This window comes from Ornithodoros turicata, chromosome 1 (genome assembly GCF_037126465.1).
Source record: "Ornithodoros turicata isolate Travis chromosome 1, ASM3712646v1, whole genome shotgun sequence".
Taxonomy (NCBI): Eukaryota; Metazoa; Arthropoda; class Arachnida; order Ixodida; family Argasidae; genus Ornithodoros; species Ornithodoros turicata.
In genome coordinates, this window is record NC_088201.1 from 66,160,855 (window position 1) to 66,188,808 (window position 27,954).

General features: G+C 44.7%; 1 protein-coding gene and 2 long non-coding RNA genes across 3 annotated transcripts in view; 1 reads left to right on the top strand and 2 right to left on the bottom strand.

Moving 5' to 3' along the window:
- LOC135378346 (luciferin 4-monooxygenase-like) overlaps positions 1–27,954 on the top strand; it is a 112,146-nt gene that overhangs the window by 78,508 nt on the left and 5,684 nt on the right. Inside the window, exons 7-9 of the mRNA XM_064611363.1 lie at positions 15,844–15,944; positions 21,569–21,713; positions 27,150–27,404. Coding sequence (XP_064467433.1) covers positions 15,844–15,944; positions 21,569–21,713; positions 27,150–27,404 — 501 coding nt within the window. The remainder of the gene's footprint in view (positions 1–15,843; positions 15,945–21,568; positions 21,714–27,149; positions 27,405–27,954) is intronic.
- Positions 5,954–7,770, bottom strand: LOC135378347 (uncharacterized). Its single transcript, XR_010418332.1, has 4 exons — positions 7,731–7,770; positions 7,586–7,648; positions 6,413–6,475; positions 5,954–6,315 (listed from the first exon to the last, which is right to left on the bottom strand). It is a non-coding gene; the product is annotated as an uncharacterized LOC135378347 (long non-coding RNA).
- On the bottom strand, positions 9,384–10,305 carry LOC135378348 (uncharacterized). Its single transcript, XR_010418333.1, has 3 exons — positions 10,039–10,305; positions 9,776–9,974; positions 9,384–9,434 (listed from the first exon to the last, which is right to left on the bottom strand). It is a non-coding gene; the product is annotated as an uncharacterized LOC135378348 (long non-coding RNA).

The window sequence follows — 27,954 nt, forward strand, 5'->3', positions numbered from 1 at the left end:
CATATAGAGCAGCATAAGTATGGGGTGAACACATTGCCAGGTGGCAGCTTAAACCATGGCAACAGTGAATAGACTGCGTACATAAGAATGTGGAATCTTCATTTATTTAGTTGACTTCAGTTACAAAATTATTTAGGAGCGTATTCAGACATAAACGTGTTTTCTAAAACAACCACACTTTCCATCCCCCGGGCACTCCTCCTGCACAATTTCAGAACATGCACACGTATACGGAATGTTCATAGAGAAGGACCTTGCTTACGCTACATTGCATGACAACTGCCTGGACATGACCAAACATAATTTACCCAGGGTGTTTTTTAGAAGTTCACTCGGTGTGCGAATGAACTTCATTTGAGCGTCCACACTGCACTTGTTACACCAACGACGATGCGGGAACAACTGCTTTGTTTCACGGCCGCCAAATCTCCAATCACCAACTGGAAGCTTCCACTTGAATAAAAACGAAACGCAACCATCACCTGCACGTCCCCGCGAATAGCGTGGCACCGATCAGTTGGTCACCTCAAGGAGGGAGCCAACACGTACGTCGCACAGGCTATACGAATCCCAGCACTTGACATCCTATGATAGCGTAGCAAGTGATGGCTCTCGGAGACGTCAAACAATGTCACACGTTTCCAACAAGCCTCTCACGTCGCAAACCTCGTCGCGGTTCCAACTGTTCGAAATCCACACCGGCCAAAGTAGGCAGCCATGTTTGCTGTTGATTGACTTACGACAGCTCGGGGGCTCTCTTAGGATTTCGCCGTAACTTATGACGACCTTACGACGCCCGCGCTTCGTGAACCCGCACTTTATCGCAACGTTGTCTTACGACGGACTTGCGACAATTTTTGTCGTGCGAACTGTTTATGAATCCGGCCCCTGCTCTGATATGCGTAAATCGCGCGCTGCGAGCAGCTGCAACGTACGAAATTTCACGCTGGGCGTGAAAACTCAGCTTTTACGCAAGAAAAACGCATCATGCGGGCCGGCCTTATCTCTGATATGATAAGCTGTTCGAGATACTCACCCCGCCATACATTTGCAATGAGAAGCTAGCACTGTTTCGTCCTTCTTGACAAACGCCCAGGCGTCGTACTCCACACCAGTCCTCTGAGACGGCTTAAAGGAGCAGTCTAAGACCGAGAAGAAGAAAAAAAGGTTTTGATCGTGAAGGAATGACCGATTACTAAATAACGTTTTCACGCAAGAAATATGAGCGCGGCAGAAAACTATCGCGCGCAACAGTCGATTGATTCTCACGAGTGCGGAGAGCTCTCTCCTACCATTGTATAAGGAAGCACCCGCCGTACATGCCCTTCCATCATCATACTGTACCTTTCTGTGGACCTGTACGATTGAAGGGCTTCCGGTGTGTACGGTCCTGACGTCTGGGCAAAGTATGCATATGTACAGCCAAAAGTGACGTCGGGTCGTTCGTGAGGAGCGTTGCGCCATTTCTCCGCAGGAACAGCATACGGGTGAGAAAACATTGTTGCATCAGCCTTATGGCGTTTAAGCTCACTAGCAGGCAATGACATCGCACATTCCGAAAAACACATGCCACTTTCGCTTTCATTGTCTCTGCCGCCGGCACTCACAGTCGCCATTTTGAATGCAAGAGCCAGCGCAGAGGGCTCGTTGTCGTTTGGTAAGGTTGGTAGACAATACTCCAGCTGCACCATAAAACAAATGGTGCTCAAGAAAAAACAATAAAATGACTGAGATATATTTTGTTTTATCTATATCTATCTATCTATTTATTATCCTTAATATTGCGCAAGAAACAGCGCGGCATCCGTCTCTGCACGCGGCACCACAGACATCCACTGGCACGCAAAGTTATGCGTCGAAACTCTCGGTTTCCTCGCAGCGTTTGCTCCAAATCGGGCTTTGCCAAAAGCAATCCCTCCTCAATCGACCCAGCATCCCCCTTGAACGTTTATGGTACTTAAAATATGTCTGCATCCTACATTGCCAGAAACACCTTCTGCACCGTGAAGCCCTCTGTCGTCGTCTACCCTAACTTGGCTACGGCACTATGACACTGGCTATACCACAGGGGTGCCCTGTCGTATCCCTTCCCATTGAAAAGAGCGTGCAACCCTGCGCAAAGAACTGTGGGACGGTTCAGGCCTGACGTTTACGCAAACGTCATCACTCACATGATCAGTAAAATGGCGGCGCACATGATCGCCGGTGAACACGTTTGTAAACAATGTCACTTTTGCTTCTGTGATTGGATTCAAAAGCATGTTTTGATCGTACTGACAAGTTTGATCGAATGCAGCAACAGTTAAACATGATCCTCATGGATGTGGCCTCATAGTACACGGTGAAGTGTTGCGTACAGCGGCTAATTCCTTCGCAATATTTCCGCGGTACCGGCTGCCCGTTGATAAATAAACCTTGTTGTGAATGTATGTCATCTTTGTGTTTTACCTAAACTGAATGTGAAGTGTCCACAAAAAGAAAAAAAAAAAAAACGTCCCCTACCTCAGTCAGTTGGGCAGCCGCAGTAGTTTATCGCTTTACCGGGTTTTACCATGACATGGTGTTCCTGAAACCTTGGTTAGGAAGTTTGAGAGACAAGTTGGTAGTCCAGTAGTTACTAAATGAAGTGTTTACTGACGCAGGTTAAAGGAACAGTGCTGGGGAGACCCAGAACAAAAAGCAGCAACAAACTATTTACATGAGCCAACGTTTGCTCTTGACATACACTATGTGAAGTTTGTATTGTATCACTATATACAAGGCAACATGACCCAAGGGCAAGTGGGTGAAATATTTACAAACTATAAAACAATGAAGGGATGCTCTATATAATATATACATTACTGTAGTAGAACAGAGTGTGTTACAGTAGTAACCTGTGAAGTGGTCTTAACCATAGATCGAGAAAGTGCCCGTCATAAATAACTCGTTACAAATTCAGTTACCCCGTGAAAAATATAACAGTTAATAATTATGTTCTTCAGCCTGAAATGTAACTTGCAGTTACTGAGTTACTTACACTTACCTTACTTCGAACAAAAAATAGGTAAATAGTATTTGGTAATAGTGTTAGGTAATTAGCAGCGCGTGTGAGCAGTTGAGCTAGACCTTGAGTTACCTGCGGAGAAGTACAATACGACTAGGTCGTTTTCATTTATGTCCAACAATAGACCTCTCCCTTTTTGTAAACAAATGACGTCATAGTGTTCGACACCGCTACAAATTTGGTAAAGTTGAACTACACTCGAAGCTAGAGGTGAACAAGGTCAACCCCGAAAGCCTCCGTCTTGATGATATTATGATGGTCCCAGAAAGGGATGCGACCTTCTTTCCTATTTTTCTTCCAGTAGGAGGCAGCAAACAAGTTCCCATTCGTGGAACCCAGCCCACCCCTTCCGATTTGTCTCTCTCTACCAACATTATGATGACGTTTCTCTGGTAGGGGTCCATTCGAACGCTTTGCATCTTGCTCCCTGTGGGCACACAACGGGCCAGCTTCATTTCAATGGCAGCAGTTCTTACTCCCTGAATAGAATACTGTCATTGATTGAGCATCACGAAATGGTAAAAAATGGCATAAATGAACCGGAGGGAAAGCAAGAAAATATGTGGACGTGAGTGAAAAGTGAATTAAAAGTAACTTGGTACTTAACTTAAGTTACTCTGGCAAAGTTACCTAAAAAAGAAACGAGTTCCTCTGAAAGTTACCACGGCACAAAAGTACCGAGTTAAGTTACAAGTTGCCAAAAAAAAAAGGAACTTTGTTACGGTAACGAGTTACTTGTAACGGGTTACCTCGAACTCTGGTCTTAACCGTGATACTGAGTACCTGCTCAATGCAATGCTTCTTGCAACAAACAAAACACTTCAATTACTCCCCCTTAAACTGTGTTAACTTTGTGAAAAGCTGCCTGCAGCGCTGTCTATGCAAGTCAGCAGTGGCTTGCCTGCTTGCATGATGTAATCGTACCTCGAGGTATTTTTGTGCTATACTCTTCACAATGTGATAGTAATGATTTTCCAGTGGACCCTGATCAAGCATATGTTGTTGCCGGAGTGATTGAAACACTTGACTTTCAAAAAGGGGTTCAAGCACACGAGGAAGCAGTTCACTCCAACTCGAGAATAAATCCAAATCCTAGTGTAACAAGAATAAAAAAGTATTCCCTCGCTTGCAGCAAATGCAGCTTCTCTATATATGCCCATGAGATAGTGTCTCCTTCATTATCTACAAAGGTTTCCTTGTGGGACAGGGCATTGCGGATTAGTTTTAGCATATGACATGCGTCCAAAAATGCACTTATTGGCTCACCAGTCTCAGGGTGGGGAAAGCTTGTCTTGAGGCCCTTTTCGTAGTCAAAGGAGCAACCCAAGTTGCGAAGCATGGCAACGTTTGACGATGCCCCATCACAAGTGATTGACACGATGGTTGCACCTGCTTCATGTAAAAGTGATAATGCCTCGCGCACAAGGTGTGTCTTCTGCTCACCAGATATGCCATCAACTAAGAAATAGCCAATTGGCAGCTTCCACTTTTCCGTGATGGAAACAATCATCACAACAAATGCTTCTTTGGCTATTGCTGTATCATCGGTGGAGTCAGGCCCGAGGCTGACATAGCCGTATGTCCTCCTTCCATCCCACTCGACATGTTTCCTTATTGCCATTTCATCAACCATGAGGCTGCACACTGTAACTCTGCCTTTGCTGTTTTCATAAGCTGTCTTCATTCGGAGTGCTGTGAGGGCTTCTTTTGAGAATCCTGGTTCGCCGTCGATTGATTGATACCACTTCTTTATTGTCCGTGGATGTGGCAGGCAGGTGTCGAAAGTGCTACGCACATATTTATAAGCACGAGGGGAATAAAAGTGGAGTGTCAAGGCAAAGGCACGTAACTCTGGGCTGTACTGACGTGGCACGGGTTTTCCCTTCTGTTTTGCTGTTTGTCGTTTGAGGATGTCTTTGTGGGCTCCTGCTATGTTTTCTAAGCAGTCTGCATTTTCTTGCAGTAGTATGTTCTTGGACCTCAAGTCTTTTATTACATCTTCGAGGTGTGCCACTTTTTGCTTTATGCGTCGCTGTGCCTGCTGGAGAGCCTTTATCCTCTTTTTGCTGGCAGTGTGCAGCGATGCCACTCGTTTCACCTCCTTTTTCAAAAACGCCTTAACAGGTGTGTCCTCAGTGGCATGGCTGTCCTGGACAGTGAGCATGCAGTCGTCTTGTTAGACGTAAATTCATAACACACACATTGAAATTTACCAGCTTCTCGCAATAAAAAATAAGTATGCATCATTTAACTTATGATTTTATATATTCTACAGTGAAATTATTGTGCAAAAATGCAGGTTGCACGGTACATAATTATGCCAATCAATATTAGGTACCTCATTGTAAGTTTAATCAAAGGACCTTCAGAGAAATGTCTCAGCTTTCTTTACCGCTACGTTGTTGCAGTTCACATCCCCCCTGCCTTTGTGTGAAGGGTCAGCTGCGAGTGTTTCCACCTGACTTTCAGTTTATAGGAACAGGCATGATTCATGATTGATTTGTACCATGCACATGATTAGAAGCAAACGAGATGCACTAACAGCTTGCGAGGGCTACGTAGATGGACAAGCTGGAGTGCTCTTCCTCTATGCCTCCCAATCCTACTTCCTAGAATAAATGACACAGACATGCAAATCAACAAAGAATAAATCAATGTAAGTATTTTATTTCATCATTGAGTGTACATCATAAATGCAATTCATTTTTCTCATGCTGTTAGTAAAAATCAGTCAAATCACAGATCTAAATCAATACATGCCATCAAGATGTCATGTTAGGAATTAGAAGATACATGCAAACACATTTGATGGAATAGAAAGAGGCTGGTTTATAGTGCGTAGTACGCTCCAAGTAGGCTACGTAGATGCAGCCTGTACAAAATGTCAGCCGCCATCATACTCTCGTGATGAAAGATTTTTCTTCTAAAACGTAAAGGGCACAATAAACCCTTTAGTGTTCAGGGTACATCTTGCTCTCCCTTTCTCTTTTATTGTGTGCAATATGTTGTATTTAACGGCACTTAGTTATTAATTTCGAGGTAGTGGCCATGTCTCAAGACAGATTGGTATATCCTCCAATGACAAGAAGAACCATATGGTTTGAATGTATCCCCAACTGTAGTGGCACAGAGAGATTCTATGTTACTGTTGATATAAGCATGCCGCACATTCCCTCTGTGGTCTGAGATGAAACAGTAGCCCTCCTGATAGTTCTTACCAATATAATCCCTCTGGTAGGGGTCACAGGAGTGGAGGTGCTCGCAGTATCCTATGTGTCCGATAGAAAAATAAAATGCATGTATATACCTTGACTGCACTTAAATGTATAGCATCCTTTCAACTGTTTTGCTTTTGGTAGTCCTCACCAGTGAAATCCTTCTGCTAGATGTGGCAGCAGCATAGGGAGCATAGGTGATGGCACTGGTTTCCTGTATACACAAAGGAAAGGAAAAGATGGAGATCACCCTCAGCTATAGCTAAATGTACTGTAGAATTGTAAAAGCAGGTGTACACCAATAAAGAAGGCAAAGCATAAAAACGTTAGCATTCACAAAGCATCACTACTGTGTTTCCATACTTATAACCCCTTCATAGCAACAGTGTGGGCGAGTTGGTACATACTGGACACAAAATACACTGCAGAGACCGGACATGACTAGTCAAATGAGACGGATGATTCAAATTCATAATAGAGGTGGTAACAGTGTGCCTTCCATTACCCTCCTTTCCCACGAGACCCAGTATGTCAACCACAAAATTGTTTTCATTCCTTCCCAATAAACCACAGTTGTTAGTCAGAGCTTCATTTGTCTACTCACGTCCTGTCTCTGCGCTGTTTTTTGTGCCAGTTTATACCTAGGGAGTGACTTTTTCGGGTTCAATGCCTTTCTCAGATTCGGGGGGTAAAAATCAGGCGATAATTGTGCCTTTGTTATACATATATATAATTATATGTATAAATATATATAATTGTGCCGGGTGTTATCGGGTGTTTTTGTTTCTCCTCTTGTCTATTGAGTCCTTTCCTAATCTCTCTTTTTGTGTTTTTTTGCGGGATCGTGACCTTCCAGTGGTAATCCTCGAAGGCATAGACAGTGTTGACACACATGGGTGTATTGCTGGGAGCGTAAGTGACCCATTCTTAAATGTGTTACACGTGGCGACCTTTGTTTGTCTTCAGTGGAAACGTCACTTGAGGATTCCATAGTGACTGGAAATCAGAAAGAAATCGGGTTTAACCCGAATTGGTCGTGCATCAGTTCGGGGGTAATAACCGGGCAGAATCGGTTTTAACCCGAAAAAGTCACTCCCTATTACCCCTTCTTCATTTCTCTTTCACATTAACATGTCTCGGACACTTGATAGCCTTATGGACATAATTATGTTTCGGCCCAGCTTACTGATTTGACCCAGGTATAAAAATAACCTTGGGTCATGTGTACCAATATGTAAATTTCCAAACACAAATCAACAGGCCGGTCCAAAACATTCAAAACAGGATTGCATTGAGCAGTAATTCTGACAGTTGACATTCTCACCAGTGAGGTATTTAAGCTTGAACAAGAAGCTTGAGGTGATGCATGTCCAGCTCGGACATATCCCTGCAAAATTTGATGAATGCAGTACTGTAGCACAGTTAACTCTGTGCAAGCATATGGAGAACCAGAGAAAGCAAGTACTTACTAATACGTCCTCATCTTCGAGCTCTGTAAATGGGTTGTGCAACGGGTTACAGTCAAAGCCCGTGCTTTCCTGCAGCCAAAGTAAATCACATATAATACAGGTTTGATGGTTTTAAGAAAGCATAAAAAAAACGATTGTTCAGACCAATTAGATGCCGTTAGATGCCGATGTTAGAAATTATGGTGCTCTGTGCATATGACTAATATTTTGCATAGCTGAAAAGGCAGCAATTTATCTGTATAATGTAAAAACCCCGAGACTAAGGAACACGAAGGGACAGACACAACACCCTTCGTGTTCCCTAGTCTCGGGTTTTTTACATTATGCATCATCTTCACCAGCTCGCGTGCTTCCTAGCCATTTTTTCATAATTTATCTGTGCCCTGTTGTGACCCCGTCAGATGAAAAGTACTGATAACCAAGCAGAACGTGCACAGTGACGTGCTTTGTTTCAGCACAATATAAGAAACAACATCGAGTCGTCTCACTTTGTGTTTGCTGGTTGACATGTTGAGTCACTCAGTTATCTCGATATCAGTTGTTTAACAGGAACCACACATTTTAGTGCAGCATGATTTAGCATCATAAAGCAAAATGTACTATACTTACATCACTCATCTCGGCACAGGAGCTGGACAATAAGTCTTGCTGTCAGGATAGAAATTTCAATGTGAGCTGACATGTGGAACTCACAGCAGAGTAAACTAAACTGTCTAAACTCTGAGGTAATAAGATGCACAAATAAATTAGCAATACGCTATGCAAGTAGGTCTCTGCGCACGAGAGGGGAAATGTTTGGAAGACGACATGACAAAGTGAGTATCCTCTCCGAAGGCAACAATAGAGGACCACATGTGGACATGTAGTAAAATTATGACACTATATGGTGAAAGACGAAGCCACCTGGTACACAGTGTAATTGATGGCCCTCTTATTTTCGAAAAGGGTGGGGAAATTAGGATGGCTCCACCGGCACGAGGAGAAAGGGGCAACCTAAGGGGCTGCGCAGATAGCTCACACGCTTGCATAGCATACAATGGCATACAAGTTGATGTGTAGAGACTACACTCCTTCACACAGTAAGATACATTATGCATACTGATTGTAGCAATAGTAGACAATGGATAGCAATGGTGGATAAGTTTTTTAGACTCTGTGTTAGTACTGCAAAGCAACTGTGGCTATGTGTGGTGTACTGAGATGGATAGATGGAGCGAAAGAGAACAGCACGAGGGAGTGGTAGAAAGGCTCTGCATCCTGTGTCGAATTCACAGGGGAAATGTTGCATGATGTAGCAATAATTGTCCAAATAAAAAATCATATACATGTTTGAGGACTTCAAGTCCTGTAGCTCACAGCACCCTGAGTGTGTACACGAAAGGGCCACTCACTTCATGTTCTCCCTCACAGGTTTCCTCTAGAGCGAGTTCCTCCTGTGTTCTGGCTGGAGCTGGGAGTTGCTCCTGTTCTCCACCAGGAGCTGTGACTAGTTCCATCTAGGAAACAACCAGTATGCCATACAGCAATTGCCACGACATAGCAGAAAAATACAGAATATAAACCTAAACGTATGAAGCACAAACACTGTGCAAGGAAATGCTGTGAACACTGCGTATCATGCCCTGAGAGTGTGAACACGAAAGTGACACTCACTTCATGCTCTGCTTCACGTGCTGCCTCAGGTGCTGTTGAAAGCTGTGCTACCTGGAACATAACCGACATTATATGTGTGGCATAGGTAATGAAATATTGCTAGGGATTGGCAGAAAAATGTAGATCACAAGTTCATATCTCATGTGCTGCACTTTCTCGTCATGTTACTTAATTGAAAATTTCAATAAGGTTACTGCGCATGACCAAAACAAAAAGTATGTTCTCTGATAGCATTACTTACAGAATTTGCTATTCAAGTTTTTTCTTTCCTTTCTTTTATTTTTGTCGACATTAACGCTCACTGATTCATAACAGGTTGTCACAATTTCTTGTACCGTTCAAACAATATTATACGCACTTTGGAGTACGGGAACGAGAGCACTCAAACACACCTGCAGCTCAGGAGCAGACACAGAAGGATGAGCGATGGGCACCGCACCAGGTCTTAATCGAATCCGTGCTAACGATGTCCTGTCCATGTCACGGTTCTGAAAGTGCTTGGAGCACACTACACTGTGTTTGCTGGGTGTCCATCCAGTTCTCCCAATGGCCTCAACCCAAGCTTCTCGAAGCGTAGGATCTCGTGGGAAACTGTAATCAATAAATAGAAGTAAAGTCAACTGTCGTACGATGTGCGACAAACGCATATACTTACCAGTGAAATGTTACGCCCGAGGCTTTTGTTGCCTCGCCGGACCGGTGCTGACAGCCCATGTAGCAACAACGTCCCATATTTATTATTGTAAAGTGTTATTCACAACTTTAAATACCTAAAAGACGCACAACGACACCAGACTAACACCACATAGTTGCGTTTGGCAAGTTGCCACCGATTGCCACACAGCATAGAAACCACGCCAATTTGTTTTCGTCGCCTTCCGTGCGCGCCGTATCGTCTGCTAGTGACGTCAGGCCTGGACAAGATGGCGGTTTTGCAAGGAGCGACCGCTTGGGGGTGGTTACAAGGTCTGGGACTTCTGGCACCCCTGTGGGCTATACCTTACTGGGTCCCATTCGTCAGTCGACCCAATGGGCAGTCACCACTGCGCTGCTCCGCTTTCTCCACGCTTCCAACCTTGTCAACGCCTTGTGATTGTGTGACTGTGTGTGTGACCTTTCAGTTTTAGTTGTGTGTTCTTCCTTTTCTTTTCTTCTTTCCTTTTCCTTTTCTTCTTTCCTTTTCCTTTTCTTTTCTTTCCTTTTTTCTTTTCCTTTCTTCCCCTTTCCCTTCTTTTTAGAATAGCAGGCCGACCTCCGTCTGGCTGACCTTTCCCTTTCTTTTTTTTCCTTAATAAACATATCCCCCCCCCCTAAAATATGTGTAACTGTGCACCGAGAGTCAGCTCTACACTCCTAAAAATGAACTTCACCACATAGCACGCTCCTAGCCAACCATCACCCCGAATGACAACGTTCTCGCCTTAGATTTGTTGAAAACGGGAGGAGGAGCCTATTTTGTGCCGTGCATAATGGCACAAAATAGGCTCCTCCTCCCGTTTTCAGCAAATCAGGGGCGAGAACGTTGTCATTCGGGATGATGGTTGGCTAGGAGCGTGCTATGTGGTGAAGTTCATTTCTAAGAGTGTACCATCCGCTGCGCTGAGACAGTATTGTCTATCCATGATAGAAAATGACCACAACAGGACAGCTATTTTCACCGATGGACCAACAACAGCAGTTGGGCTGCGTCTGGCTTTGTTGTCCACGAACACAACAGGGAAGGAATATGACACGGCTATCCCAGAGCATCCTCAACAACGGCAGAACTAGTCGCCATACTACTCGCTCTTCATTTTTCAATATGTGGTTACATACCCGTCTGCAGCGCAATAGATCATATATAGTGATTCAAAAGCTGGACTACAAGCAATAATATCATTCCTACGTAATGGGTGTATGATACCCGCAGTCCACGACATTCTGACTGTGTACATGCAATCCAGGAATGCTGGCCATGGCATCATACTTTAATGGATTCCTGGACATGCAGGCATATACCCGCCACGCGGACGTAAAAGTTAGTTTGGCCCCCCAGGCATGGCTGCCTCTAAGACGCCTGCCTCTTCACAGACGAACTGTTCAACTTGCGAACTGTGGAAAACACGGAGCACGTGCTGGTCACTTGCCGACGCTTCGACTCTTGTCGGCGAACACTGAAGAACGCCCTCGTGAAACTTGACAACCGAACTGGCCCCCGCGAAACTTCACAACCGACCTTTTAGTGATGAGAAGGTACTGGGGAGCTGGCCAAAGCAGCACCAGCAACCGGCGCTGTGTGCACTGGCGAACTACCTCATGGACATACGCGCTGACATAATCTTTTAAATCATTCAGTTTCCTTTTTTTTTTCTGCTTCTATTCTATTCTATGCCTCTTCACAGACGCTACATAACGAATGGTACTGAAAATGAGCTCTCATCAGTGCAGAACGCGAACTGTCTTTTGCAATATATAGCATGCATACGTAATTCATCTAGAGGCATCTGGTGGCGAAAAACGAGCGATCACTATACATGCACAGACTCACATGCACAACAAATGAAATAAATAAATAACTTAACTGGAAAATATATATTAAACAAGAAACAATTGATGTTCTGAGGCTGGAACACATAGGAAGGACAAATACATACAATTGTATACATACAATACATACAATTGGTAGAGCCCTGGACCGGTAATCCAGAAGATGTGGGTTCGAGTCCTACAGCTGGCTAACCTTTTCAGTGACTTCCATCTTTCATCATTAATTTCTTAGGCATTTGAGGATTTGCATGTATTTGTCCTTTCTATGTGTTCCAGCCTCAGAACATCAATTGTCTCATGTTCAACTGATGCAGCCTGCGTCGATTCCGTCGTATGAATGCATGTATGAGTGAGAAAAACGTGAGAGTGAAAGGGGGATGAGTGAGAGAGTGGTTGGTTTGTCCTTTCAGATGACGCACCCTTGGAAGTCACTGGGGGGGGGGGGGGTTAGCTTAGCTCAATTGGTAGAGCCCTGGACCGATAATCCAGAAGATGTGGGTTGGAGTCCTACAGCTGGCTAACCTCTTCAGTGACTTCCATCTTTCATCGTAAATATATATTATTTAATTGGCAAACCTGGCACTACAGCAGAGGCAGGCGCACGAGGACGTCACAATACAAACACTGCAGCTGTAGTGAACTGGTAAATCAGAGGCACACGAAGTAGTAAAACACAAGGACGACAATTGATTAAGCAAACGAGTACAAGTTGCTTAGACACGCCGTCTTCCGCGAGGGACGTTAAATACGGGGTGCCGTGTGATGAGCTTTCATCGCACGTTAAAGAACCCTCAGGTGGGCAAAAGCAATCCACAGACCGACCGCTGTGGCGTCGCTCATGATCTCAGTTGTCTCGCGACGTAAACCCCCAATTATTATTATTATTATGATTAAGCAAAGAAGGGAAGCAACACACGGTGTTGAACCGCGTTGAAGAGACAGACAGACGCTGGGATCAGTGTTGCTTGACTATCCGGCAAAAACGTAACTACGAAACTTTGTGGTGAACATACGGTAAAAATACGCCGATAAAATTCCAGTACTTCAATCCTGAGCTTTCTTCATAGTTCTGAAAATAATCCGCAGTTCATACAGAAACAGAGACACAATAACATAACTCACACTAATCCGAAACTCTCGTATTGAATGTGCGGCTAGATCGAGAAAACAGTAACTTTTGCGCATTACCTTATATGAAGGTTACCTTGCAAACGAAAGGAAAACACACCAAGGAAATGCAAACGCGGAATTCGTTTACAAGTTACAACGTTCATTTAAACGCTACATTTATAAGTTACGACGATTGGATTTGGGTAGAACTCAGAAGTAACTTCTATTGCTCCTACAACGTCAGGTTACAAGTCGTTTTTAACCTCTGAATAGAGGTATCGCCGTACCAACGACAACAACAACAAATAAATTAATGATAATGAATGGGGAAATTCGCCACATAAGGTGCGGCCCACTACCCCAAGGCACAATGGGTAGGATGAGATGTGTCCTGATGATGAGGTGATGAACGATGCTAAATAGGGCTCGATAGTCAGTGGAGTCAGTAAGACATCAGAACGGTAGGCAACACCACAGCACACAGGTACGCAGGCACACCATAAGGTAGAGAGGAGACCAGTGTCCAGGAGAAAAATCTTGAAGTACTCAAGAGCTTGACGATGGTCGATCTGGTTGGAACAAGGGCCGAGGATGGTTGCCAATGTACATGGTGCGGCCGTGATCGATTGCAGGCGACACTGCAGAGCTTCTCTTTGGAAGGTGTAAAGATGGCAGTCGAGGAGCACATGCTGGGTATCCGCCAGAACAGCACAGCGAGAGCAGAGCATAGAGTCGAAGCGGCCGATCAGATGCTTGAAATGGGGAGTGAATGCAACCCCGAGACGAAGCCTGTGCATCAGCGACGCAAAATGGCAAGGCACACGAGAAGGCATGGTGAAGCCAAAGTCAGGGTCCACTTCACGCATCAGAACTCTTGATGGAACGTCACGAGACCATTGCGCATGTGCGAGAGGCCTCACCACATCATTTAGGAAGGATCGCCGTACCGGGCGCATAACTTCTACGACATTTTGAAATCTACGTCTATTAGAGGTTACACGTCGGTAAAAGTTACAACAAAGGGTACCGAGTCAAGAGTGTACGGGGGAATGAAGCCACTGATGAAGTAGCGGACCTAGCACATCTGTCCTCATCAAAACATCTAGTGACATATGCCAAAGCAGATGTGCAAGACATATTGCGGCCCCTTACACAGATTATGACTAGACAACAATGGCTGCAAGGCGATGGGAACTCCTCGTTGCTCCATCATCTAGTTGACCCGGATCTGAAATTTAGAGTTCCGTTCACATTACCTCGGTCTATCCAGACGCTCTTGCACAGGTTACGTATGAACCAGAGTCAGAGTACTGCATTCCTTTTCCCCGGCACTATGCCAACAGCCGTCTTGCAACATTGAGAGCGCCGCTCTCCCATCGGACAAAATGTGAAACTCGGCGGCATTTTGTTGACGTGCCAGTGGAACGACACACTCTTAAAAATGAACTTCACTGCACAGCACGCTCCTAGCCAACTATCACCCGTAGTGCCACAGTTCTTGCGCCTAATTTGTTGAAAACAGAAAGCGTATGCCTGTTTTGTACCAAATATGTACTGCATAGGGTGTACAAAAAAGGCGTACGTCTCCCGTTTTCAACAAATCAGGGCAGAGACCGATGTCATTCGGCATGATGGTTGGCTAGGGGCGTGCTATACGGGGAAGTTCATTTTTAAGAGTGCAGCTTCTTTCCGCCCAGGCAAAACGACCGTATGCTGCGATAAACTTATTTCACATTGCGAATTGCAGCGCGTTGACCGTAACAGCACGTGTGATTTTATTTAGAGGGCCTTAATCCACTGTCGTCAAGGGGGTATCGTTGACCGAGAGAAAGAAGAAAAAAAATAAGAAAGAGATGGCGGTCGGGGGGGGGGGGGAGACGCAAAAGCGTGGTCGAATAAAGAGAAAGAACGAGCGTCTACAGACAGGATCCGTCATTAACGTAGCAGACGAACTTAACGGAGCCAATATGGCGTCGAACTTGCAGTTGTACATCAGCTGTAGTGCTCTGAAGCTATTCAATGACTCTAGTCTGAACGTCTCGAACGGGCGGCAATTCTTCCATAAAATTGAGAAGGCTGATTCAGCGAACTGTACACTTTGAGCAACCGTGCACTCTTAAAACAGAATTTCACAGAAGAGTGTGGAGGACAGTGAGCACGTTCTCGTGCACTGTTCTAAATACACATCTCAAAGGGCTACCATGAAATCTGCTCTCGACCGATTGGACAACCGCAACATCGACCTCGTAAAAGTGCAGGGTCCTTGGCCACCTGGCAAAAGGGATGCTGCCTTGTCAGCGCTTGTGACATTTTTTCGGAGCTGTGCGTTGGAGTCAGTCTATTAGGACCGTGTGATTCATTGTGCGTAACGTTAACCGATGATTTGGCCTTTGGCCGATAGCGCCGATAGTTCTCGGGAAAATGGCGTATTTTTCTTTTTTTTTCTCCATTTGGGGGGGGGGGGGTCTGTTTATGGGAGTTGCTGAATTTGTCGTGTGACGAATTCAATCTCTCCCTATCATTTTCCCCCAACATCAACATCAACATATCTTAATATTTACATCAGTAATGCAATAAAATAACTTCCTTAGTTCAAGTCTACCAAGTTGGCGTCGCTGTTGTACTGTCCTACATCATATGTTTTTATAGAAAGGGAGAGGTCTATTATGTATCTCCGAGTCGCTTGTGGAAGCAGACGCCCCGATAGTGTTTATTAAACGTATTCTGACCAAAATGCACTGAAAGTTGTTTCGGACGTGTTCTCGACCTTGCCGCTCTTACGACTGAACGTGTTATACGTTTCATCCAGACCGTGCATTTACAGGTTACGGCATGACCGAAACATCGGGAATGGTCACAATAACGCCTCCCAACCACTGCGAACATGGCAATGTTGGAAAACCAGTTCCACTGTGTCAAGTGAAGGTGAGTAAAGAAACTACAGCAAGATTCTCTTACGGCTCGTTATGAGAAACTGAAATTGCAAAAATTTGCAAATACGGAACTGGTGTAAGGAAAGGAATGATCATTGGAGCTATGTTGTCCAAGGAGTTTTAGTTTTCTTTTTGTCATCTGTTAACAGATGCCCGATGTTAACCCTTTGTTGGACACGAGAAAGTGTGGCATTGCACATCATTAAGAACACTCCCACTGATCTTCTGGTGCATTTTTATACATAAAAAAACTAAACCCGAACGCTGAGAAACTTTTTGCAGCCGACAGAAAAATGGGACTAACTTGTCCCATGAAGCAGCTAAGGAACTTCGATGAAGTGGGATAGGGTATGTCCCACGATCCTCTTCAGGCCCCTCTTGACTGCCTGTAAAAAGGCCAACAACACACTACGGAGAGTGGAACAATGCAACAACAATGCATGGCCCAACAGTAACACAAAATGATGCCGCCACACTTCTAACGTACTCTGCATAGAAGTAAAGTGAGAGAAAGAGCCTCGGTTGGGGGGGCGGGGGGGGCACAACAAAGAACATAATGCGCAAAGCACTATGACGTAATGGAGCAGTTAAAAGTATTTGCATTAAAAGGACTATAAACATATCGTGGAAGGATCCAACGTTGGATCCTCCTGCTCGTTGGACCCTCCAGCACGTTGAACCCTTTGACGTATAATCGGCTGCACCTAGGATGTGTCTATAATGTGTTATATAATAATGTGTTATATATGCTATATATGTGCTATATATATGTATGTGCTATATATATGTATGTTCTATATATATATGTGCTATATATATATAATGTGTTATATAATAATGTGCTATAATTTTATAAGGGGCATTACCAGCTTCAGGCCAACACGAGTCCTCGCGCAAAAATTCTTCATTCTCATTTGATGTGGTGTGATGTCGTTCTTGTTCCCGTACTGGGTATTTTCCGTGGGTTTTCCTCAGACATTTGACAACAGATGTCGGTACAATTCCCTGTGAAGTGGGCCCAGGACGCACGATTCCCCCTGCGATAGTCGTCACGTTGCCCGTCTCTGTGCGGCTGACCATGGCAAGCCGTTCCATCAACACTACTACCGCCATTTTTCATCGTTTTCTTTTACCTGTGCGGCTTTTGCACGACTTTCCTTTGCTCTTGCTTCTGCTTGAGGCATGGAATCTCTTATTTTGGGATATTGTTGGGATCGTTCTGATCGTCTGACTAAGAAACACGTCCTCCCTGGTCATTTGTCCTCGGTTTCCTATAAATGGACCAAATGGAGGTGCTACAACTGCCAATTGCATTCGATGTGCGTACATGAGCCAACTAAGCCTAACGCTTCAGCCACCCAAAACACCCTCCCTAGCGAGAATACGAGTTCCGACGCTACAAATGAACGAACGCTAGCTATACGTGTGGAGGCTTTTTTGTGTCACTGCCGCAGTGCAAGAAACAAACAGTTCGCAAAACAAAACAGACAACAACAAAACAAACAAACAAAACAACAAAACAGACTTTCTTATCGCTCCGCGAAAGGTTCCATAACGGCACATGAAACGATGCAACAGGCTCCGAGAACACCAAAAAGAAGACACGTCGTAATACGTCCCCAGCTTTTGATGCAAGTGTTGAACTGCTCCTCAGGTTACTATTACCCCTCATAGATAGAGCCACAGCAATGTCCGGAGCAGTGCATGTAGCACTGCGCTCATGCGCCACGTTGCAAGCCCATTGGCCTAGACTGTGCGCGCGCTCCGATTGGTCGAGAACGTTTTGAAATCGCATTTTGTACGCGCGCATGTGCGTGCAGCGTCTCGGCCGTTTCAGCCAGGCGCCCACAGCTCCCCATAGAACCCATAGTTTGAGATAATTCAGGCAACACTGGACATACAACCAATGAAACTGCGCGATGCCTAGCAGACAGCCAATCAGCAACCTCTCCGTTGGGCTCGGCTTTCGGCCGCCCCTGGCTACCATGGACTTCTACTGGTTTTCATACCTGGCACCTCCAAAATAACTAAGACATTTTTGATAGGGTAAATACATATTTATTGATGCAACGTATAGACTCCAATGTTTGACTCATATATTCACCGTGCGTACAGGACGTTTCGTTCGTTGAATAGACTGCAATCAAACCCAGTTCGAACTTGCACAGCACACACACAGTCTACTTCTGGAGGCGAGCGAAGTCCACGAGTGCGTGCGTTTCACAGATGAGCATCTTCTTCTCATACTGGCGATGCACCGAAGGTCACACAGTCACGGGAAATACTTTTGTCGTTAGAGCACTCTCTTCTTATTCACTGTATTTGAAAATGCGACAGCGCTCGAAAGTGTTCCTCAGGCGTCAGCTCACTAAGCATTCCAGTTCCGAACCGGCTAGAATGTCCGTAGGTTGACACTTCATCGGAGATCAGTACATGACCAGAGTCACTATAACTCACGAACAAACCCGCGAATACACTTCCTCAGTGGCGTATCCAGAGCTACCTGCGCCCACGCCCACCAGTGAGTCTGCGCCCCTGTTCAGGCACATATCGAGGACACAGTTGGTCATGTTTTGTAAATACTTTAATGAAATCCACAGAACTACTACACATGCAGACGGCCCACTAACGTCACATGATAGCCTTTCTGGCTTTTGCTGCTGCAAATTTGTCGATAATGTCACTGAAATCATTTTTTCTGTTTCTTCTCGTTCAACACTTAGGACAGCAAGCTCGGAAAGCCTGTCCTGGCCCATTGATGCTCTTAAATATGAAAGTATCAGCTTTACCTTGCTAAATGACCGCTCACAGCTGGCAATTGAAACCGCGATCGTGAGCATTATCTGGACCACAACCCGAAGGTTCGGGAAGACATTTTTATCTCTATAGTGAACAATAAATTCAAGAAGCTCTTCGGGTCTCGATATTTTGTTTTCTGTGCGCCTCGCGAGCAACATTCTGCAGTCCAAAATTTCTTCGTACAGCTCGTTGCCGTCAACATCGGAAGTGTAAAATTTGCCGAAATCGCCCCTACACCTTCACACCTTCCCTAGCCCGACACACGGGTTCAGGTCGACCCTCTTGTTGGTCCGCCCGATACGAACTCTTTTCGTCGGGTCCATTTTCTTGTTCAGATATCTCTGTCAAAGTCCCACTGCTGCGATCGGCTTGCTACCTAAACATCCCCAAATGCTGTTGTCGCGTCTCGAGTAACCGTACAGGGTACTGGGATCTCCCTTTTGTTTAGGCTGCTTTGGTCTCGGCCGTGACAGTCGCTCACTGAGCTGGTTCGGTTTGCTCACGGTGCCCCGTTCTCGTCAAATACGTCACGCGCCCAGTTTAGCTACCTCGTGGTTAACATGATGTCCTTGGGGATGCGTTTTCGTGTGGTCCGCACTAGGTTTCACACTACAACCTCTTCAATGGAGGGTGCTTTAGATCATTTATGAATGTGCCAGGTTGAGTGCACGACCTGGCACATTCACACCCGACCACATAATGGCGCCCCTGTTCACCTTGCGCCCATGGCACCTGTCCACACCTGCCACACCCTAGATACGCCACTGCACTTCCTCTTTGGTCGTTGCGGTCAACCGACATCGGCGAGCCGCGGAGACAGAGCGACCTTGCTTGGAGCTGGCCGCCTGGCCGACTGCCCAGACTGCCCGCGAAAAGTGAGCTGTCAGATATTTCGAAACTTTGTCAACCAATCCCGGAGCGCGCAACCTCCTTCGGCCAATGGCCATCCGTCATCATGCCTGACGATGCAATACCACGTGACTATGACGTGTTTTATTTTTCTACTGACGCGAATTCGGGGAGCTATGGAGGCCTGGTTCAGCATAGTTTCGAAATAGCACGGCCGGCATGTCGTCCTCCTGTGTTCGGTGGTGTCAATCAACAGAACAGTTTGCAGAAATATGTTCGCGGGTTTACTCGCGCGTGAGTCTACGCGTGTTGTGCTGTTTCTGGACACAACTATTATCCCACGAACAATCTATCAACTGCGGTATCGGAATGCTTCATGAGTTGGAGCGTGAAGAACAAGTTCGAGCGCCGTTGGATTTTGAGGGCTGTCAACAAAGACAGGATTACGTGCCACACAAATTCTATTCGCTTCGCTATAATGTATGCATAGATGCATCATCATCATCAAGATGCTCATCATGAAATGGTACGCACTCATATGAAACTGGCTCGGTATTAGAGTTGAACTGTGTGTTCGTTCTGCTTCATGTTCGAACTTTGTCCCAGTGTGTCAGCAACGCAGTGGGCTTTGTACGCACAGTGCACCCATGTATCAGATCTTTGAATCAGTGCTTTGTATCAAATAAAGCTTTATTTTACCCAAAAATCTCATTAGTTATATTTGAATACCAAATAACGGCGGCAGGCCTGAAATCCAGTAGAAGTCAATGGTAGCCAGGGCCCGCCGAGAAGCCAGCCAGACATTGAGGCTCTTGATTGGCCGACTGGTTGTGCATAATATCCACCACGTCGCAATTTCATTGGTTGTGTGTCCAGTGTTGTGTGAATTATCTCAAACTATGGGTCTATGGGGAGCTGTTGGAGCCTGGCAGTGCCGTGTATGCCAAAGGGAGTCTGGCCATTAATGGGACCTGCCTATACCTGAGGCTCCACCCACTTTTCGAGGTATCTAACCAATCACAGGTCGAAATACAGTTGTCTATTATCACATCCATCCAATACTTATACCTCACCCTTATTTACTGGGTGCCACCATTTTGGAGAAACTCGATTGATTTGGATTGAAATCGATATCACTGGTGAGAGACCCAAACGACGGATTTTGCGCCCACTTTTATCAACGCCATCTGCATGGAGAGAGGCATGTTGGGAAGGCTTAGAATTGCAGAAATGGTTGCTGGCAGAAGTGATTGGCCAGGAAAGCGGTACAACCGCTTCTTCGTAGCAGACGACTGCCGGTATGAAGTTTTAAATCACGTAATGTAAGTAGATCGAATCAAAAATGAGCAAAGATGTATGTATAAATAAAATGCAACTATATAATGCAAAATCCTACGTATAAGGGTCGTCCTTCTTGCTATTTTCATGGTATCACGGTCTTAACTACGCCTAACGTTAGCGACGAAACATTCCATTTTTACTTAAACAATGATGGCGGAGCGAAAGTTGAAGCTGATTTTGCAGATGCGTACATGAGGATATATACTCACCGTATGAAATTAAAGTAGTTTGTGAAAATATTTTGTCACGAAATATCCCGGGTACCCAGTACCTCCCGGGTACCTCCCAGGCGTGTTAGCTTAGCTCAATTGGTAGAGCCCTGGACCGGCAATCCAGGAGAAAATTTGGTGTCATGGCAGCTCCCATTGAAAACGGTAACCAATTACATGCGCCTAAGTTTGATTGACAGGTCAAGCCTCTTTTTAGGCTCCTCCTAATGGACAGACTCCCTTAATCCTGGACCGGTAATCCAGAAGATATGGGTTCAAGTCCTACAGCTGGCTAACCTTTTCAGTGACTTCCATCTTTCATCGTAAATAGTCCCTTTCTTTCCTAGTCCCGCCTCTTACGTTATGCAAGAATGTGTTCGGCTGCTTTGAATATTGTTGTAACGTGATGGAATCGTAGGTGGTGGATGTGGAAAACGGTGAAAAGCTGGGCCCCTACAAGCACGGCGAACTTCGGGTGAAAGGACCAGGATGTGTTCAGGGTTACCTGAACATGCCTAAAGGTGCTACTGACCTGTACGACGCGGAAGGATTTCTGAAAACAGGTGAGTCTACGGGGTTCATACACCGTCGTAGAAACCAAACTCAAAGCTAGCATCCTGTCACTGCTCAAACATATAATACTTTGTGTACAGACCTCTTAAGCGTTGATACTATACAGGGGTCCCGGCTGACCTTTCCTCCGTTTTTTTTCCTTTTCGTCTAATAAATATATTCCCCCCAGCTGAATGCGAACAGATTTTTCATATCTATATATATATATATACATATATATATATAGGACAAATAGGTTAATACATGAGACGGCTACGAAGTTGAATAAAAGTGAAGTAATAAGACGCGGACTACTGATTACAGGAACGTTAAAAAAACTAATTTATTTAATGGGCAATTTAACACGTAGATTAAAAAAGAATGATCGACGTTTCGACAGTGGCACTGTCGAAACGTCGACCATTCTTTTTTTAATCTATGTGTTAAATTGCCTATTAAATAAATTAGTTTTTTTAACGTTCCTGTAATCTGTAGTCCACGTCTTATTATTTCACTTTTATATATATACAGGGTGTCCACGCTAAGTGTGAACAGATTTTTTAAAAAATATATCAATCACTTTTTCCGAGATGAAATCAATTGCAATATAGCATATGCTGAAGGGCACTCCGTAGGGGGGCAATAACAGACTCCTAAGGCAATGTCTTAATTAACTTTCTATAATTAACTTTTTAATTATAAAAGCTACGAAGTTGCTCCAATGAGAACATCTGATCTCTTCGGTCACCAGATACCAAAACCGTTTTCAGAACAAAAATCCGTTCGGTAGACCGTCCGCAAAAAATTCGTGAAGGAACGCCATTTTTTTCTTTATTTGGTTTATTGCGCATCTTCAAAGAAGCGGCTTCCCTTTACCCCCAGTGTGAGAGAGTGAAAGAGCACAGTGCCGCCTCATGCGTTGAAGATTAGCTTTAACTTGCGGAAACAAAACAAAAACACAAATCTATCGGGTGACTCTATCGCGACTGCCCTTATCTTGGGCTGCATTTTCCGTTTTCTTTTAATCTTTTTCCAGGACGCAAGAGGCGATAGTGTGCTCTTTCATCCTCTCGTATTGGGGACGAAGGAAAGACGCGTCTCTAGAGATGCGCAATGAATAAAATAAAGAAAAAATGACGTTCCTTCATGAATTTTTTGCGGACGATCTACCGAACGGATTTTTGTTCCGAAAACGGCTTTGGTATCTGGTGACCGAAGAGATCAGATGTTCTCATTGGAGCAACTTCGTAGCTTTTATAATTAAAAAGTTAATTATTGAAAGTTAATTAAGACATTGCCTTAGGAGTCTCTTAATGCCCCCCTAGGGAGTGCCCTTCAGTATATGCTATATTGCAATTGATTTCATCTCGGAAAAAGTGATTGATATATTTTTAAAAAATCTGTTCACACTTAGCGTGGACACCCTGTATATATATATATATATAAAGAGGGGGGAAAGCCATTAAAGAAATAAGTAAATGACGCTAGACGTGTTTGAAATTCAAACTTACAGACTAAGATGGCTTCTATGGCAGCACGTAGAGAAACAGATACTCATGGAACGAAGCGACAGCACTAGAGGACACGTGTTTCGCCGTGTTTGCGGCTCGTCAGCCCTGGGTAGCTGCGCATCGTTCGGGATTGGCAAACCAGGGGTCACTCAGCGAGCGATATACACCTGGGAGGGTGACTGAGCACTCCTCAATGCCACAGCGCAAGCCAGTGAATTATAAAGAGGGGGAAAAGCCATTAAAGAAATGAGTAAATGACGCTAGACGTGTTTGAAATTCAAACTTACAGACTAAGATGGCTTCTATGGCTGCACGTAGAGAAACAGATACTCATGGAACGATGCGAGAGCACCAGAGGACACGTGTTTCGCCGTGTTTGCGGCTCGTCAGCCCTGGGTAGCTGCGCATCGTTCGGGATTGGCAAACCAGGGGTCACTCAGCGAGCGATATACACCTGGAAGGGTGACTGAGCACTCCACAATGCCACAGCACAAGCCAGTGAATTATAAAGAAGGGGGAAAGCCATTAAAGAAATAAGTAAATGACGCTAGACGTGTTTGAAATTCAAACTTACAGACTAAGATGGCTTCTATGGCTGCACGTAGAGAAACAGATACTCATGGAACGATGCGACAGCACCAGAGGACACGTGTTTCGCCGTGTTTGCGGCTCGTCAGCCCTGGGTAGCTGCGCATCGTTCGGGATTGGCAAACCAGGGGTCACTCAGCGAGCGATATGCACCTGGGAGGGTGACTGAGCACTCCTCAATGCCACAGCGCAAGCCAGTGAATTGGTGAATCTGGTGCTGTCGCATCGTTCCATGAGTATCTGTTTCTCTACGTGCAGCCCATAGAAGCCATCTTAGTCTGTAAGTTTGAATTTCAAACACGTCTGGCGTCATTTACTTATTTCTTGAATGGCTTTTTCCCTCATTATATATATATATATATATATATATATATATCACTTTTTTCGATGTGAAGTCAGTTGCAATATAGCATATGCTGAAGGGCACTCCTAAGGAGGGCACCAGCGCACTCCTAAGGCAATGTCCTAATTAATTTTCAGTAATTAACCATTTAATTATAAAAGCTACGAAGTTGCCTCAATGAGAACATCTGGTCCCTTCGGTCACCTGATACCGTAGCCGTTTCCAGAACAAAAATCCGCTCGATAGATCGTCCGCAAAAAATTCGCGAACGAACGCCTTTTTTTTTTTTTTCATTGCGCATTTTCGGAGGCGCGTCTTTCCTTCACCCCCAATCTGAGAGCGTGAAAGAGCATACTATCGCCTCTTGCGTCCTGGAAAAACATTAAAAGAAAACAGAAGATGCAACCCCAGATAAGGGCAGTTGCGATAGCACCACCCGATACATTTGTTTTTGTTTTCTTTCCGCAACTTGAAGCTCATCTTCGACGCATGAAGCGGCACTCAGTTTTCAAAGGCGTAATGCCTTCTGTTGTGCACATGTTCACTGTTTACGTTCTCTCTGTTTTTCTTTTTTTTTCTGTTCTTCCTTCCTCTTATTTCTATACCAGTTCTGCATACATCATAGGGTCCCGCCAGAGTGTGTGATTCTTCAGCTTTAGTTTTGTGGTCTTCATTTTTCTTTTACTTTTCTTTCCTTCTTTTTGTTTCCTTTTGCTTTCTTTTTTCTTTGCCTCTTTTGTATTCCCCCTTTCACTTTTTTTCGAATAACTAGAGTCACTAAATAAGCTTCGCATCAGAGTATCGACACTGAGGTTCAAGTGAGAACAGGAGCGCCATCTTGTTTCCGCACCACACCTGTACCATCCCCAGGTGAGGATCAAAAACGACTAACATAATGCTCGCCGTGTCATAGAGAAACGTGTATGATTGTTGCGCGATAATCCATGTGTTGTCCACAAGAGCGTCCCGAAGATGTCAAGGCCGTCAACTGCTTCTTGTAAACGAAAGGAACATTTCACCTGCGCCCGATAGATGGCATCGTGCGTTAAAGTGCGCAGTGCGCGTGCGTGGGAAGCGTGGGGCGGAAACAAGATGGCGCATGCTCGCTCTTGGAACTCAGTGTCGATACTCTGAAGCGTAGCTTATTTAGTGACTCTAGGAATAACAAGCCGACATCCATCTGACTTACCTTTCCTTTCTTTTTTTTCTTAATAAACAAAGCCCCCCCCCCCCCCCGCTAGGGTACTTACTTCGCGGTGCGCTCTTCCCCCCCCCCCCCCCCCCCCAAAAAATGAAAACTCTCCGCCTCTGGGTATAAGTAATCTAGAAGCTGCATACTGTCTGCGGGAGGACGTCTGCCTGGCCGATTAACTCAACTGCAAAAATGGCATCGCTGCCGATCTCATAACTTTTCATTAAAAATCTGTAACGTATATAAAAAAACGCCCTATACATATACCGGGTGTTTATTTTTATTCGTTACATAATTTTTATTTAAAAACTAGCAGAGCAAAATAGATGCCGTTTTTGCAGTTGAGTTCTACGTCCAGTCTGACATCTCATCGAAGAAAGTATACAACTACAAGATGACTAAGTACCTGAAATTCATTAATTAACTCTTTAATTATGGGATTTCGGGCAAAAGCGGGAGATCAGAATGAGAGATCATCCGAGTTGACAGCCATTCCACGTTTAAAACATCCCGAAACGCGCACGTGCGTGAAGATATCCAGTCCCGAATTTTGATATGCAAATGAACCGAAACCCCGGCAACCGGGAACGCGGGGAGTACAGCACTCATTCCACTTCAGAGGGCCACGTGATTTGGAGCGGTGGAAATAATTGGAGTAGGCGCCGCTCAGCAGGCCAGATAAACCGCTTTCCGGCCTTGATAAGCCTCCGTCGGTGTGGGTGATGCGATCCTCAGGAGCGCTTTTTCGATTTCGGCTCATTTGCATACCAAAATTCGGGGTGAGTATTTTAACGCACGTGCGTGCTTTAGAATTTTTTAAACGTGGAATGGTGTTAAACGAAGATATTCTCTCAAACTGCTATATCGCTTATGCCTGAAATTCTCCAATTAAAATTTAATGAATGAATTTCAGGTAATTAGTCACCTGGTAGTTACATACTCTCTTCCAGAGGGTGTCCGCCTGGCCGTAGAACTCATCTGCAAAGGCATCTATGCTGTTCTCATAGCTTTTTTTAAAAAATTCTGGTCAGTCTTACGTGACGCACCATATGTGTGTATATATACATAAAAAAGGAAAGTAGCCGAAGGTCTGTGGTATTTCTGTGTATTATTTCTGTGGACATTCCTGGAAACAATTTCTCTACCGATCTAGCAAATTTCTCAAAAGGGAATAGAAAGACCTGTGTACACATTTTCTAATCACGGTTTATACAATATGTATCTAGATTTGTCTACCAGATTTCTATACATCCTGGTCGCCAAATACTCAAAGGAATTATGTTGAAAACAGATAAGGGCTACATATAGAACCTATATAGAAATTCAGCCCACTCTAACCACATTGCTGTGTACTATATCGAATATATGCTTTTTTTTTTTTTTTTTGTAAGGGTTTTGCCCGTGACCCTACACCTGATTGGTGGAAATGAAACAAAATGAAATGAAATAGTCAACGTACGGGCTTCGACTACTCTCGACACTGATGGCGATGTACAGGTTAGTTTCTCCGCACTATTGGCGCGGTATCTTCGCCTCCGTGACGCGCGTTATACATAGAACGTTTTTCAAATTCCGCTAGCTTTCCGGGGAACTAATTATACATTACATATCGTCGCACGTCATACGCCAGAGGATACGGCGACTGAGGTATGGCAGCACGACAAAAGACCGAAGAAACGGCTTCAAGATGCAGGGTTGACCTCTAGGTTCTCTAAACGAGATCTCCGCCTCTACAACAGCGACTGCAACGTGTTGAGTGTTTTCATGAGCAGCATGTGCACATGATGAGCTGGACTGAAACCTTGTTTTGTAGGGGACCTCGGCTACTACGACGAGCAAGGGAGTTTTTATATAGTGGATCGAATGAAAGCACTCATCAAATGCATGGATCAGCAAGTGGCGCCGGCTGAACTGGAAGATCTGCTCCTTCAGCACTGGGCTGTCAAGGATGCAGCAGTTGCAGGAGTTCCACACAAAGAATATGGAGAAGCTCCGAGGGCGTTCCTTGTCTTGGACCCAGCTGCAGCAGGAAAAGTAACAGAGGGGGAACTATCACGAATTGTAGCAGGTAAAATGCGCGTAGGCAAAGCTAAGACATATCTGCACATTCTCTAGTGTCGCTTTATTAACGTCTATGATGCAACATATAAAGCATATATAAACATAAAGCACCAAGAGATAATTAGTAAAGTCGCGCGTATATTAAAATAAAGTAGTTGACGACTCTTTTATGAACATGTTACAGTAATCCCCAAAACCCATAGATGGCTCGGTTGCGAGCTTAGAGGTTAATTTAACTTAGAACCTTACTAACAACACAACCCCAATCCAGAATAAGATACGCCAAAGGGACCCATACTTTTCTTTTTTTAATCAAATCGGCACCTAATAGACAAAGAAGCATGAAACACTTGAAAATTTTGTGAAGAGCTCCCCATTTGCACAGGTACGGGGTCTGTCTCCTGTCCGTCCGTGTCTACTTTGAGCGCTTCACTCTCTCCCCGCATCTTAGCATTTTTCACTTTTTGCGTATCATGCCCAATATTGGCGGACACGTCTCCCTAAAGTGCGCTTAGCCTAATAGCACGTGTTGTGTAAGTGAGACAACTTTACCTTTG